General features: G+C 32.8%; 1 protein-coding gene across 1 annotated transcript in view; it reads right to left on the reverse strand.

Moving 5' to 3' along the window:
* Positions 1-131: 131 nt before the first annotated feature.
* The window catches only part of LOC127725149 (uncharacterized), a 32581-nt gene continuing 18261 nt past the window's right edge, over positions 132-14451 (reverse strand). The window contains exons 5-10 of the mRNA XM_052231979.1: positions 12037-12207; positions 11244-11339; positions 10500-10589; positions 6182-6293; positions 2066-2109; positions 132-1228 (exon numbers count right to left, since the gene is read on the reverse strand). Coding sequence (XP_052087939.1) covers positions 720-1228; positions 2066-2109; positions 6182-6293; positions 10500-10589; positions 11244-11339; positions 12037-12207 — 1022 coding nt within the window. The 3' untranslated portion in view covers positions 132-719. The remainder of the gene's footprint in view (positions 1229-2065; positions 2110-6181; positions 6294-10499; positions 10590-11243; positions 11340-12036; positions 12208-14451) is intronic.

A 14451-nucleotide genomic window follows, 5' to 3' on the forward strand; every position in this document is an offset into this window, starting at 1 on the left:
CCAAAATTTTTTAGGACAAATATCAGGGAACCAATACCAACCAAGTTATCAACTTCAATTTGACTTAACTCCAAAAATTAAGGTGACAACTTTTGCACTCAGCGGAAGTGCAAACTTGTCCCGGAAATCTGAAAAACTATTGCAAAACACCAGAATGTAAACTGTTCAGATACAAATGGAACGTGCTTGATACATGGTCAACAGTATAATTATCTACAAGCAGGGCTATATAAGGTAATATTAGTGTATATCATGTCAAATTGACATGTTTGTACACACATTTCATACATTAAAGATACTGTTATTCTAATTTTTTAGTGCACATGACAAGTGTATCAAGGAATAAATCAAATGACATACGCTCATGGCCTAACAATTAAGAAGTTAAATACACAAAAAGTTTGATACACATATACACAAAGTCAAAAATGTTGAGACAAAACTACCTAAAATGACCTGTACAAAACATCAAAATAGTTCAAACAAACTTTTCCTAGGAAAGTAGCAATTGTATCTCTAGTTTAACTTGAGAACATACCAATTCAATATATTAAATAAATAAGTACCAGTATGACGGAAACTTAGTAACTACAGATCAACAATGATGCAATTACTATATAGACTGATCTTTGTCAGCTTAGAATTCAAAGCAACGTCATATTGACATATAACTGCAATTTTAACAATAAATATTGCACTAAATAATGTGTTTGTCTAAATTAAATGCTCGACCTTGATTTTGACTCCCGTTTCAAAAGTTTTTCTCGTTCAGGGTTATCATGAGATTCAGTTTGTTTATCATTTTTTTCCAGCACAAAATAAACCGGCACATCACTGGACCGTTCATCTTTCTGACTAGAATCATTCATGAGTTTATCCAAATCTCCATGCTCCTCGGCACTTGAGTTATCGTCCCTTTGTATCGCTTTTGCTAAGGAATATGTTACATCATATGTTCCTTTATCACGCAAGTCTCTGTCCCTGAACAGATTACTTTCACTTCGTGCGAATCGTAATGCAGTGTAAGGGTTGAGATACCCACACTCATCTGTTTCGATGTTTTTATCTGTTTCTGGCAGTTTATAGTATTCATGATTGACAGGTATGTCTGGAAGGTTTGGTGTATAACAGTTCCCATTTCGTACACCTATTTCTTCTTCTTTTATTTCAGAATATACAGGTTCTGGATCGACATACTCTGTTGTTTCATCGGAGCTGGAAAATTTAACTGAAATTTAAATTAAAAAAACATCACAATCCATGATCTTTGCGGATATAGATCAATAAGCCAAAAACCTAACAACATAATAAACTAAAGACAGGTCTCCAAAACAGCCAGTGGCTAAACAGTATGACAAGTCTAAGCAATCCATGTCTTAAAATATGTTAGTAAGATTAACAAAGACTATCAAACTTACTTAGAAAGATCACTACAAAAGTTAAATTCATAATGTCAACAGTCATATTTCTAGCGAAATGTTTGGAAAAATGAATTGTAATTATTCTACAAACAAGTACACAATTGGCATTGCCAACAGATAATTCCTTATCCGAACATTTATTGAGAGAAAACATGAATGTCGGGACAGTATTATAAGGGTGCAAAATATAATACTTGGATAGACATAGAAAACATTTACTTTTATTGCAAATTTTCGAGCTTCAATACATATGTTATAATCCATAATGGTATAATCAATCAATCACTCAAAATCCCCATAACATGGATAATACAACGGTTATACAACTATTGGTGAATGGATATAACTACTGGCTACATGTGTTTTGAATGCTTGAAACCAAATCAAGGGTGCTACAAATTGACCAGTACGACTAATATATATGTTTAGATACGATAGGTTGCCCCTGATCAATCAGAACTACTAATTGTCACCATCTATTACGTCCTTACAAAGTTAAAAAGCACTGAAATAATTTACATAGTTAAGATGAACATCTATTATTATTGATCCACTCAAATTCGTATTCTCTATTTACAATATTTGTTCAGTTTTACAAATCAAGCCGATAATATAATTGTGTAAAAGTTGTCATATATCTATACCTAGTGCTGATTCTTTTATTTTCTGTTTCTGTTTTCTGTGATTTCTGAAAAGGAGCAAATGATGTTAATATAAGTAGTCAATATATGATTAAACAATTGAACTTTTTTTAATTGCATTGATTACGTACTCTGAAAAATAGAGTCGATCGATATCTAAGGAATATTCAAAGTCATAAGTCGAAAATAAACAGACGATGCCATGGCAAATAAAATGCTTCGCTGGGGCGCAGCTTGATACGACCGCAGAGGTCGAACCCTGAACAGTTGGGGCAAGTATGGACACAACATTCAAGCTTGATACAGCTCTGAATTTGGATTGTTATTAAATATTTGACACAGCATAGGTTTCTGACACAGAAAGAATGTGGTCTAAGAACTTGAATTTTTTTAATTTACCTATTATGGTCCAATGTCCAAAATCAAAATACATGGTTAGATTCAGCATATCAAAGAACCCCATATATTCAATTTTTGTTAAAATCAAACAAAGTTTAATTTTGGACCCCAACTTGGACAAACTTGAAAACTGGGCCCATAATCAAAAATCTAAATACATGTTTAGATTCAGCATATCAAAGAACCCCAAGAATTCAATTTTTGCTAAAATCAAACTAAGTTTAATTTTGGACCCTTTGGACCTTAATGTAGACCAATTTAAAAAACGGGACTTAAAATTAAAAATCTAAATACACGGTTAGATTTGGAATATCAAAGAACCCCAATAATTCAATTTTTGATGAAATCAAACAAAGTTTAATTTTGGACCCTTTTGACCTCAATATGAACCAATTTGATAGCGGGCCCACAAATAAAAAATCTAAATTCATGGTTAGATTCAGCATATCAAAGAACCCCATATATTCAATTTTTGTTGAAATCAAAAAAAGTTTAATTTTGGACCCCAACTTGGACAAACTTGAAAACTGGGCCCATAATCAAAAATCTAAACACATGTTTAGATTCAGCATATCAAAGAACCCCAAGAATTCAATTTTTGCTAAAATCAAACTAAGTTTAATTTTGGACCCTTTGGACCTTAATGTAGACCAATTTAAAAAACGGGACCTAAAATTAAAAATCTAAATACACGGTTAGATTTGGAATATCAAAGAACCCCAATAATTCAATTTTTGATGAAATCAAACAAAGTTTAATTTTGGACCCTTTTGACCTCAATATGAACCAATTTGATAGGGGGGCCCACAAATAAAAAAATCTAAATACATGGTTAGATTCAGCATATCAAAGAACCTAATATATTCAATTTTTGTGGAAATCAAACAAAGTTTAATTTTGGACCCCAATTTGGACCAACTTGAAAACTGGGCCCATAATCAAAAATCTAAATACATGTTTAGATTCAGCATATCAAAGAACCCCATATATTCAATTTTTGTTGAAATCAAACAAAGTTTAAATACTGGACCCTATCTTGGACCAACTTGAAAACTGGGCCCATAATCAAAAATCTAAACACATGTTTAGATTCGGCATATCAAAGAACCCCAAGAATTCAATTTTTGTTAAAATCAAACTAAGCTTAATTTTGGACCCTTTGGACCTTAATGTAGACCAAATTAAAAAACAGGACCCAAAATTAAAAATCTAAATACACGGTTAGATTTGGAATATCAAAGAACCCCAATAATTCAATTTTAGATGAAATCAAACAAAGTTTAATTTTGGACCCTTTTGACCTCAATATGAACCAATTTGATAACGGGGTCCACAAATAAAAAATCTAAATACATGGTTAGATTCAGCATATCAAAGAACCCCATATATTCAATTTTTGTTGAAATCAAACAAAGTTTAATTTTGGACCCCAATTTGGACCAACTTGAAAACTGGGCCAAAAATCAAAAATCTAAATACATGTTTAGATTCAGCATATCAAAGAACCTCATATATTCAATTTTTGCTAAAATCAAACAAAGTTTAATTTTGGACCCTTTGGACCTTAATGTAGACCAATTTGAAAACTGGACCCAAAATTAAAAATCTAAATACACTGTTAGATTCGGCATAACAAATAAATAAATGTGATCAAAGATTTTACAAATCTAATGCGCCATACTGTGCAATTAAAGATTACTTCTTGAAATTTTTCAATATTTGAAATTTGAAAAAAAAAAAATATTTGAAGAATAATTCTTTTTAATTTCTGAAATCTGAAATGAGAAAAAATTGACCCCCCACAATTTCTTTTTATCCCCCCCCCCCACCTTTTTTCCCCCAAAAAATTCTTTCCCTCAAGATATAGTCATAATCTCAATTCAAATTTCCAATGGAGTTGGCAACCATAATTACCCATTTAAATTTACCATAGTGCTAACTTAATCTATTTTATAATAGAATTAAAAATATAGTGTCAAATCTTTCATATGGATTTTTTTGTAAAAGAAAAAAAGATGCAACATTTGCAGATATTTTTACTGGTCTTCCTTTATAAATATGCATTTCTTTAAACATAATTTAAAAGCAGTGTAAGGGAAGTAACTAAAACGTTGTATTTGGATTACCTCCCTTACACTGTTTTAAATTATCTTTATTGTTCATTAACCATTACTTTATACATAATTTAAAAGCAGTGTAAGGGAGATAATTTCAATGATGTATTTGATTTATCTCCCTTACACTGCTTTAAATTATGTTTTGTACTAAAGTATTTGTCCATTAACCAGGACAACATTGTTTTTCCCCCTTTTTTGCCCCTAATTCCTAAACGGTTTGAGCCATAACCCCCCAATGCAAATCCTTACCATCCCTTTGTGGTATGGAAACTTGTAGTATAATTTCAGAGAGATCCATACACCGTTGCACAGTTATTGTCTGGAAACTAGAAAATGCTTATTTTTGGCCCCTTTTTGGCCCCTAATTCCTTAACTGTTGGTACCATAACCCCCAAAATCAATCCCAACCTTCCTTTTGTGGTATTTAACCTTATGGTCAAATTTCAAAAAGATCCATTCACTTAAACTAAAGTTAGAGTGCGAAAACCAATGTGTATTCGGACGACGACGCCGGACGACGACGACGACGAAAACGACGCCGGACGACGACGACGACGACGACGACGACGCCAACGTCATACCAATATACGACCACAAAATTTTTTTGCGGTCGTATAAAAACCACAAAACGACCAAAAGAGAAACATCATTCAAATCAGTGAAGGCAAATACATTAGTATATAATAACATTGTGTACCCTAGAAAGTCGAAAACAAATAAATTCTAAATGAAACTGAAAAATCTGTCTATGGTAGACTTTTACTCAGGGACTTGCAACTTAAGGTTGGTAATGTATGTTTACAATACTGCTCACAGTAGGGTTGCTGCTCACAAGGAAGCTATTAAACCAAGTGTTCCAAATGGTGAAATTGAAATCATCCCCTCGTAAATTTTAAGGACACCATCACGAGTTGGTTGACGTTATGGAATATCCGTTTCTCAGATGATAGCGGATATGTTCCTTATGCCGTAACTACAATCTCGTTCCCCTTTTCACGAATGTGACCTACCGCATTAGACTTATTACAGGGTTTGTACTAACATGAGCAACACGACGAGTGCCACATGTGGAGCAGGATCTGCTTACCCTTCCGGAGCACCTATGATCATCCCCAGTTTTTGGTTGGGTTCCCGTTGCTTAGTCTTTAGTTTTCAATGTTATGTTTTGTGAACTATTGTTTTTCTTTTTCTTTTTTAACATGGCGTTTTCAGTTTATTTTCAATTTATGAGTATGAATGTCCCTCTGGTATCTTTCGCCTCTCTTTTATCATTGACGAAACTCTTTATCTTCTGCTTTGACCTAGGTACAAAATGTTCAGTCTATAAGCATGATATGACATATAGCTTCTTTATTAAACGAATATCAACAGATTTGACTTCAAACAAACAAATCTGAACTCGGTCTGCCGAAATGAAAAGAATGGATAGAATAAATTTACACTTTTTCAGACAACTTAAATATGACAAAATATTATTTGTTACATTAGGATATACTAATTGTTTTGAATTCTTTTAATCTGTAGTAGTAATTATTGTTTCATATAATGTATGTATGTGTGTATTTAAATCTATTACTATAGTTATCCGAAAATATTTACTCACCTTTCTCTTAAGACAATACAGGTAATTAATAGAATTGTAAGTATGGCTAAAGACAGAACAACGGCAATTAATATTGTATGACCCTTTCCTAAGCCTTCTTTAACCTTACTTCCTGAAAAGAATAACACACTTGAATTAGTTTCAAAACAGGTTATTTTAAACATAGTAAGCATTTATTCTTTCATATGTATACAATGCATTTTTTTTAATCGTAAAGGGTTCCGTAGAATCCAGCGTTTAGCATGCAATTAATATTACACATGTATTATGCGAAAGTTTGACAAAATTATTGATGTCTGAAAGGGACATTAGCATAATTAGCTACGAAGCAACATCAACAAAAATAAGACAGATGTAGAAAACATATATAAATGTACAAGACATGAGCGACACCTTCAAGAGAGAAGATTTACAAAGTATGGGCAAAAATATACCATATAAAGAAATCCGCTCCAAGAATAACCTAACCTGGATAAGCCACAAAAATAATAAATAAAGGCTACACCAACAAGTTAAGCGAACTAAAAAAGGAACAAACTATAAACAATTCCAAAAAGAAGTAAAAAGGTAAGTCAGAAAAGTAGAATACTCGTACATCAATGATACCATCATCAAAGGCCTTGAATCAAACAACACTAAGCTATTTTGGAAGTACACCAAATCCAGAAAAGCTGATAACATCGATTCATCACCTTTAAAAACCATTAATAACCAAAGGGAAATTGATCAGTTGACAACAAATAGAATACGGAAATATTAATCCAACAATTTAGATAAGTATTCACAATTGACCTTTTAACATCAAAACCCAAAACAACGAAATACATAAACGAATCTATACTTCAACAACAAATACCATCAAAAGGTTGTGAAAACAACTTAAAGATGTAAATCCATCTAAAGCATCTGGACCAGAGGGTATACCAAACAAAACTCTGAAAGAATGTGCAACAGAAATATCACCAGGCCTAACTGCTATCTTCCAAACATCAATATACGCTGGAATATTATCTGAAGACTGAAGACTCATTTCGTGTGTATTCAAGAAGGGAGAGAACGCGCTGCCGACAGTTACAGACCAGTCTCATTGACATTGGTACCTTGCACACTACTAGAACATGTAATGTGCAAGCACATCTCAAAACATCTTAAAATGCATAGAGTATTAGCATAGCTCATTCATGGATTCAGATCTGGCTATTCGTGCGAAACACAATTGCTAGTCACCCGACATGACTTCATGAACACATTCGACGCCAGCCTTCAAACTGACATAGCAATCCTTAATGGAACTGTATATTGTCCGTTATTCTTATGTCAAATAAATGACCTCCGGGACACTGTAATATCTTAAGTATGACTGTTCGCTGATGACGGTTTACTGTTTAGACCATCAAAACAGAAAAAGACCACAAACTATTGCATTAAGATCTAGCGAACCTAGAAGAATGCAAAACAATGTTACATCTTACGCATTAAAAACAATAGCCAGATATTTTATACACTCAAATCATCCAACAAGTCCAAAACAACCCATGACTAAGAGTTCAAATAACAGAAGATCTGAAGTGAACCACACACATAACAAATGTTGCAAAAAAGGCAAACTCAAGGTTTTCTAGGAAGGAGCATAAGGTGCTGCCCACTGGAGTGTAAGAAAACTGCTTGCATTTTACCAGGGGTGCGAGACAAGTCGGCCAGGAGACAACTCGGACCGTCTACAAAAAAGACAACTCGGACCGTTTATGAAGACAACTCGGACCGTCTATAATGACAACCCAGACTAAGTATAAAATTAGAGTTTTGACGAAATAAATGATTTAATGAAAAGACTGTGTCTGATGGGAAGTTTCTAATAAAGTTTTGATGCCGATTTTGAGTATATAAATAACAAAAAAGACAATTCGGACCGTCTAAGAAGGCCGTCTAGACATCTAAAAATACAATTGAGTGATGTTCTCTAGATTTTTTTTATTTCTGTTGTTTGAAAGCTGTGTTAGTAAATAATGTTTGTAATGTTTTGGTAGATTCTCTTTTTTTTGTTTTGTTTTGTTTAATATATCCTCAAGTATTGTAGAATTAGTCCAAGCATACTCCAATTTCCAAAAGACTATAACTATAATATATACATACATATCTTTATTTTATCAATTAGCAAGTGCATTATTTACATAAAAACAGATAATTTAAGCACTAAGTAAAACCTAAGAGGTACAATAAATCAAAACAAGTATGTCATTCACATAAGATAAATACTTATACTTCGTTATAGTTGGCATTATTTAGGGTCCCAGTTGACGTTAAAATAATTAATAAAGAATTCAAAAAATAAATAAAAAAAATTCAACCTAGACTTTGTTTTGCCTCAGTTAAGTTTTATAATAAATTGATAAACACAAGTAAAAATTTGTATTCACATTTAACCAATTTTTTTTTATCTTGTTTTGCAAATTAAATTAATAAATTGAAAAAGACATGTAGAAATTTGTATTCACATTATACAGTATTTTTATCATGTTTTACAACTTCAGCAGCATGCCGAAATGATATTGTCATGTAAAATATAACATTTAATAATTTATAATCATTTATATAGTTCAAATCCTCTTTTAATACGTTGTCTGAATTGTCATTATGGACGGTCGTGGTTGACTTATTGACGGTCCAAATTGTCTTCATAGACGGTCCGAGTTGTCTTATTAGTCGGTCCGATTGGACTCGGTCCGACTTGTCTCCGGGCCGAGTTGTCCCGCATTCTTTACTAGTGCGTTCAATAGTAGAAAATGCAGCAACAGATTACAACGTCAAGCAGCAAGGTTCAGAAAAGAATGACAACATTTAAAAGTGAAACAAGGCAGTCAGTGTGAAAAACTCCTACGTTGACTAATCTTCCCACACAAAATCATTTTCGCAAAGAGTATTATATAAAAACGATTATACATATATATATCGGTGCAAGTCGTGCGGTAACAGACGATGTCTAACTTGCCAACAAATACTGAATACTCAAACATTTACTTGCCACTTCACTGGGTCCGTAAACACTATATATTGCAATGTAACTTGCAATACCCAGATTGTTGTATACCTTCTTCAGTGTCGATGTGGCATGCAGTATGTTGGCGAGACAGAACAGCATTTCAAAATACGCATGAACGACCTCCCCGTAAGTAGTCATTTGAGACCACCTGGGGAAGCCCAATCTGATCTCAAAAACCTTATCATCACTATCATAGACCACAACGAGGGTTGTTCAAGGGTCGACAGACTTGCTCGGGAAAGTTTTTGGATAAGAAAGTTAAGGACAGTTACCCCAGAGGGCATTAATGAAAAAACATAGAATGAGTCCCTACTATCACTTGTTTCCTGTAACTTAGGCTTCAGTACAGGACTCCCACAGTTTTAAGGAATTTATACCTCCTCCCAAACATCAATATTTAAAAAATTAAACAGCGTATTGATACGTGATAATTTGTATAACGATCAAGATCATTATTTCAGTTTGACTACCACATGTCAAGATAAGAATCATTTGACATCTTACTGATGAAGGATATTAGTTATCCGAAATATTTAATATTTGTTTATGATCTTACTTTGTTTTGGGGATTTAGTACCCTTTGAGACTTGCTTATCATATATTTAAATCATATATCAATAACATGAAATCAAAACGACCTAGAAAAATCGTATTTAGACGAGTGCACGTGTGTATTTGTATTTAAATTAATGTTTACACCATAAACAGTATGATTTCCAATGAGACAACTTCATATGACTATCAGAATTCTCGGAGTTTCAAAAATTTAAATAAAGTTTCCCTTCCCCTAAGATCAGATCTCGAAAATAGTATTTCTAAAAAAATGTAATTCTCTCTATGATATCGTCATTCTATTTACCAAATTATTTCGTCATTTTACTCAAATATACTTTTTAATTGGGAATGTTATTACACTGTATAACTTATAGATTTTATGAGATACTGATTGGTAATCTGCAAAGTACCTTCGTAAATTCAATTTGATACATGACTCTCTCAACTTATTTTAACAGTGTGTTATGTTGTGTTCTTACAATACTGTTTCATGTTTAGGGAGGGGTGAACGTTCCCAAATATGTTAAACCCCGCCACTGTATGTGTGTGCCTTACCAAAGTCAGGACCCTGTACTTCAGAAGCTGTCATTGGCTAATGGTTTGTTCATTATTGCAGACCGTTTGGTGACCTAAAGATGTATACGTCCTCTTCCGAAGGCCTCAGACGAATCTCATTGGCAATCGGACCGCTTATTTCTATTTTTGTATTAATAGTTTACGTACCATGTCCTGCTGGTACTAAAGCGCAGCCGGGTTCATTCGAACAGTTTCCAAACTGTTCACATATGTCACAAGGATGGACTGTAGTTATATCTGAATTAAATAAAAAAAACGGAAAGACTTAAAATACCATTTTTGCTATCTAACAGTCACACATTCATAAAACAATCTTAGGAAATCTTACCATTTTATACAATGAATTGTACTTTCGAATAACTGGTTACATTATCAAAATACAAACTTTCTAATCAAATGTTTAAAGTGGACAATAGTGATGTAAATCTGATCAAGATACAAATTTGGACATGGACAATTATAGGTGATGTAAAGTGATTAACATGCATGTATTCAGTTTAGTTCCATTGTTTGGTAAACTGTTCGATATTTTACGGACATAAACTTCCCATTGGTATCAATGGCCCTCTATTTTTCTGTTATTGGAAACACAAATATAAAATAAAAATAAAAAGTGATGTGAAAAATAATCCTTGGTGTCCAGGTTGGTTCAATTCTTATGCAACATGGTAAGGGTTTTATACATGTGTGGAGAACACATTGCGACTCAGGTCCCAGTTTTCTCCTTTCATACCTTATGCCGAAGGAAAAACTGGTTATTCCTAGCAACTGAAAAAATCGTTTGAAACATGCAATTGTTTTATACTGAACATATCTTGTTTATTCATAATGTAAGTTAAGATAGAGCCAAGTGTCCTCTTCCCTTTTAAGACAAACTGTTTTATTACGTACTGTATTGAGTTCCATTGTCAGCTTCAGTTGCACCTATAACTGTTGAAGGTGCAGAACTCTTCACTGTTGACTGTGGTCTTGGTGTTGTACTATAGTCTGCAGAGGTAATTTTATTTTAATACATTTATACATATTTGGGTGTTAAGGATGTACTTAGGTGCAATTAAAAAAATCCTTTTCGAAATATTTAATTTTTTGTAAATGGCGGGAAAAGGCTGACGCGGACTTTTAAATTATATTTGCATTGATAGTATTTGGGTCTCAATCGAAGGAAAAGAAATCTAGAATCTGCTTAAATTTTTGCTAATGACCTTTTATGAGCTATTGAAGTCTTATATGAAAAGAAAAATGCGTGTTATGGGGCAAACACCTGTATCGTAGGAAAACAAACAAGGAGTCAGAACATCTGACAAAAAATCCAAACCCTCACCTAAGTACATCCTTAATAAGTACAACATCGACTAATGAAAATGCAATGATGACTAACTATAGGTTTCACTTCACCCTTTGAAAATTGTAATACGTGTATTTTCAAAAGAATGAAATAGTTATTAATAAATTATCAGTTAAACTTCTTCGATATATTTATAAATCTGCTGCATACTTTTTTAAGTTTCATTTTGACAATTGTGTACGTGATGCAATGACATTGGGTGTTACAGTCATTCTGCTAAATAAAGTTTAAAAATATAATAAACAAGATAGAAAAAACAGAACACTCAAGATAAGGGAATATCATAATAAAGATATGTAAACATTGAGTCAGTAAAAACTTAATGAAAAAGATCGCTACCGTGGGTTGATACCGTGGACTTATCATCATCATCATCATCATCTCCTCCGTCATCATCTTCACACTTCCTTTTGCATTTCTTGCATTCTCTAGTTCTGTGGTCACACTTTTGGACGTCTGTGCAATTACATTTATTCTGACAATCTAGACCATATGTATTGTTGCGACATCCTATAAGTATATGTTTGTAAAGATAATAACAGAGTCGTCATAAAACATTCTTTATAAACTGAATCGTCTGCGTATAATAAAAATGTATGATATCTCTTCAGTGTCTCCGTCTTGAATGAGTTCCACCAGTGTGAAATATAAGGAGATGTGGTATGATACCTATGAACAACTATCCACCAGTAACCAAACGACAAGGATGAAAACAACTATAGAGCACTGAGTCAACTGACAATATGGTCTTCAAACCCCATACCATATAGTAAGCTTTAAAAAGTCCTTGCATGACAAAATGTATAACACAAATGTAAGACTGGTGATTTTGAAAACTCATTTGTAAATCTTATTTTGCTTATTTTTTTCTTTTTATCAGTTTCTCTCTATTCACTATTGTTTCCGAAGAAGAAGAAAACATAAATGGGTAAAAATATTCAAGGACAATATCTCCAAAGGAGTCGATAGATTAGTTCGCCAATGCTGAATAGTAACTCATTTGTAGATCTCATGTTTGCTTATCATTTTTGTTTATTTTCAGTTTCCCTCTATTTACTTTGGTTTTCGAAAAAAAAAACACAAAAAAAGGAAAACAAAACAAAACAAAACAAAACAAAAAAGGAAAAATGGAAACGCTGACTAGATGTAATTTCCTTATACTTAAAAGTTATCTTTATTTCTACGTTACACTATGTTAATCGTACATAAGATCCTTCTTTTCTTACAGAAAATTGAGGTTAGGATAATATCTTGATTTATTAGAGATCAACCTTCCAACTGCCGATAATATATAAGGCGAAATTAACGAAGGTTGGTATAAGTATGATTTAAAATCCGTGTAGGGGCAAATAATAATCCTATTGAAGAAAATAAACGGTTTCATCTAAACGCTTGGCACGCTGTTGAATCGTCTCGAGGATAAAGAACAAATCATGATAACTTAGAAAATGTTTTTCGTTTCATCTTATCTACTTATTCAAGTGAATTTTACTTCATTTTCATAATTACTTGTACAACGACAGTGTATATGATTTGTATCATTGTAGCGTATGTTTACTAAATTACACATACATTAAAAGACTACGATGAAAGCAACTTTCATTATTAACCTCCTCAAGCATTCAACTTTTATTTATTCTTCGTACAAGTAAAGTTATGTAAATCCATTGTTCATCCCTAAAAGGCAAACAAAACAAATGATATATCATACATAACGGAAAACTGTTTATTTAAGAATACAACTTGTACTAAATCACACGCTGTCAACGGCATCCTAGATGTCTTGACTGTGGCATTGTTTAGTGTTTCCTGTGCGAACCATGTCCTCATAACACAATCAAAGCACGAAAGCGCTGTAAAGGCAGTTAATTACAGGTTGTGTGTATTTTAAGTCCAGTTATATCATTATCTTGCATAGTACAGTGTACTTATCAGAGGTGGCTTTCAGTATTTAAGATTTAGAGTTCTCTAATGATATTGAACAAGTTTTATGAATGTCATATTCTGAGCACTATATGAAGGCGATTGTTCTCACTTGTTTATGAACTAGTGCATTATGTCCAGTTTATACCTTTTTTATCTATGTTTATAGTCAAATTAGTTATCAAAGGTACCAGGATTATAATTTAATACCCCAGACGTGTGTTTCGTCTACATAAGACTCATCAGTGACGTTCAGATCAAAATAGTAACAAAGCCAAACAAGTACAAAGTTGAAGAGCATTGAGGACCCAAAATTCCAAAAAGTTGTGCCAAATACGGCTAAGGTAATCTATTCCTTGGATAAGAAAATCCTTAGTTTTTTCATTGGCAATCATAACACATCTCCTTATTTATATAATGATCTATATTCAACGACCTCAGGTACAAAAAAAATGTATGTAACTAAACTATGATGGGAAACCTTTGACTTCTTTCTTTATATAAACTTTTGATTTGGTACCATAGAACTATGTAGAGTAAATGTACATTGCAACATGTCAACTCTTTCAACTCCAAGCAAAATTATATTTCCAAGCATAAAGTAATTTATGAATGAAAAAAGGAGTTCTTAATTAAGAAATAAACTGATTCGCTGAGCGCAGCTGGATACACCCGCAGAGGTACTACGGTACCCTGAACAGCTGGGGCAAAAATGGACACAATATTCAAGCTTGATACAGGTCTGAATTTGGATTGTAATTAAATATTTGACATATTATAGTTTCTGAATAAATGTAGTCAATGAACTTGAAATCGGTTATATGAATTGAA

This window comes from Mytilus californianus, unplaced genomic scaffold (genome assembly GCF_021869535.1).
Source record: "Mytilus californianus isolate M0D057914Y unplaced genomic scaffold, xbMytCali1.0.p SCAF_140, whole genome shotgun sequence".
NCBI lineage: Eukaryota > Metazoa > Mollusca > Bivalvia > Mytilida > Mytilidae > Mytilus > Mytilus californianus.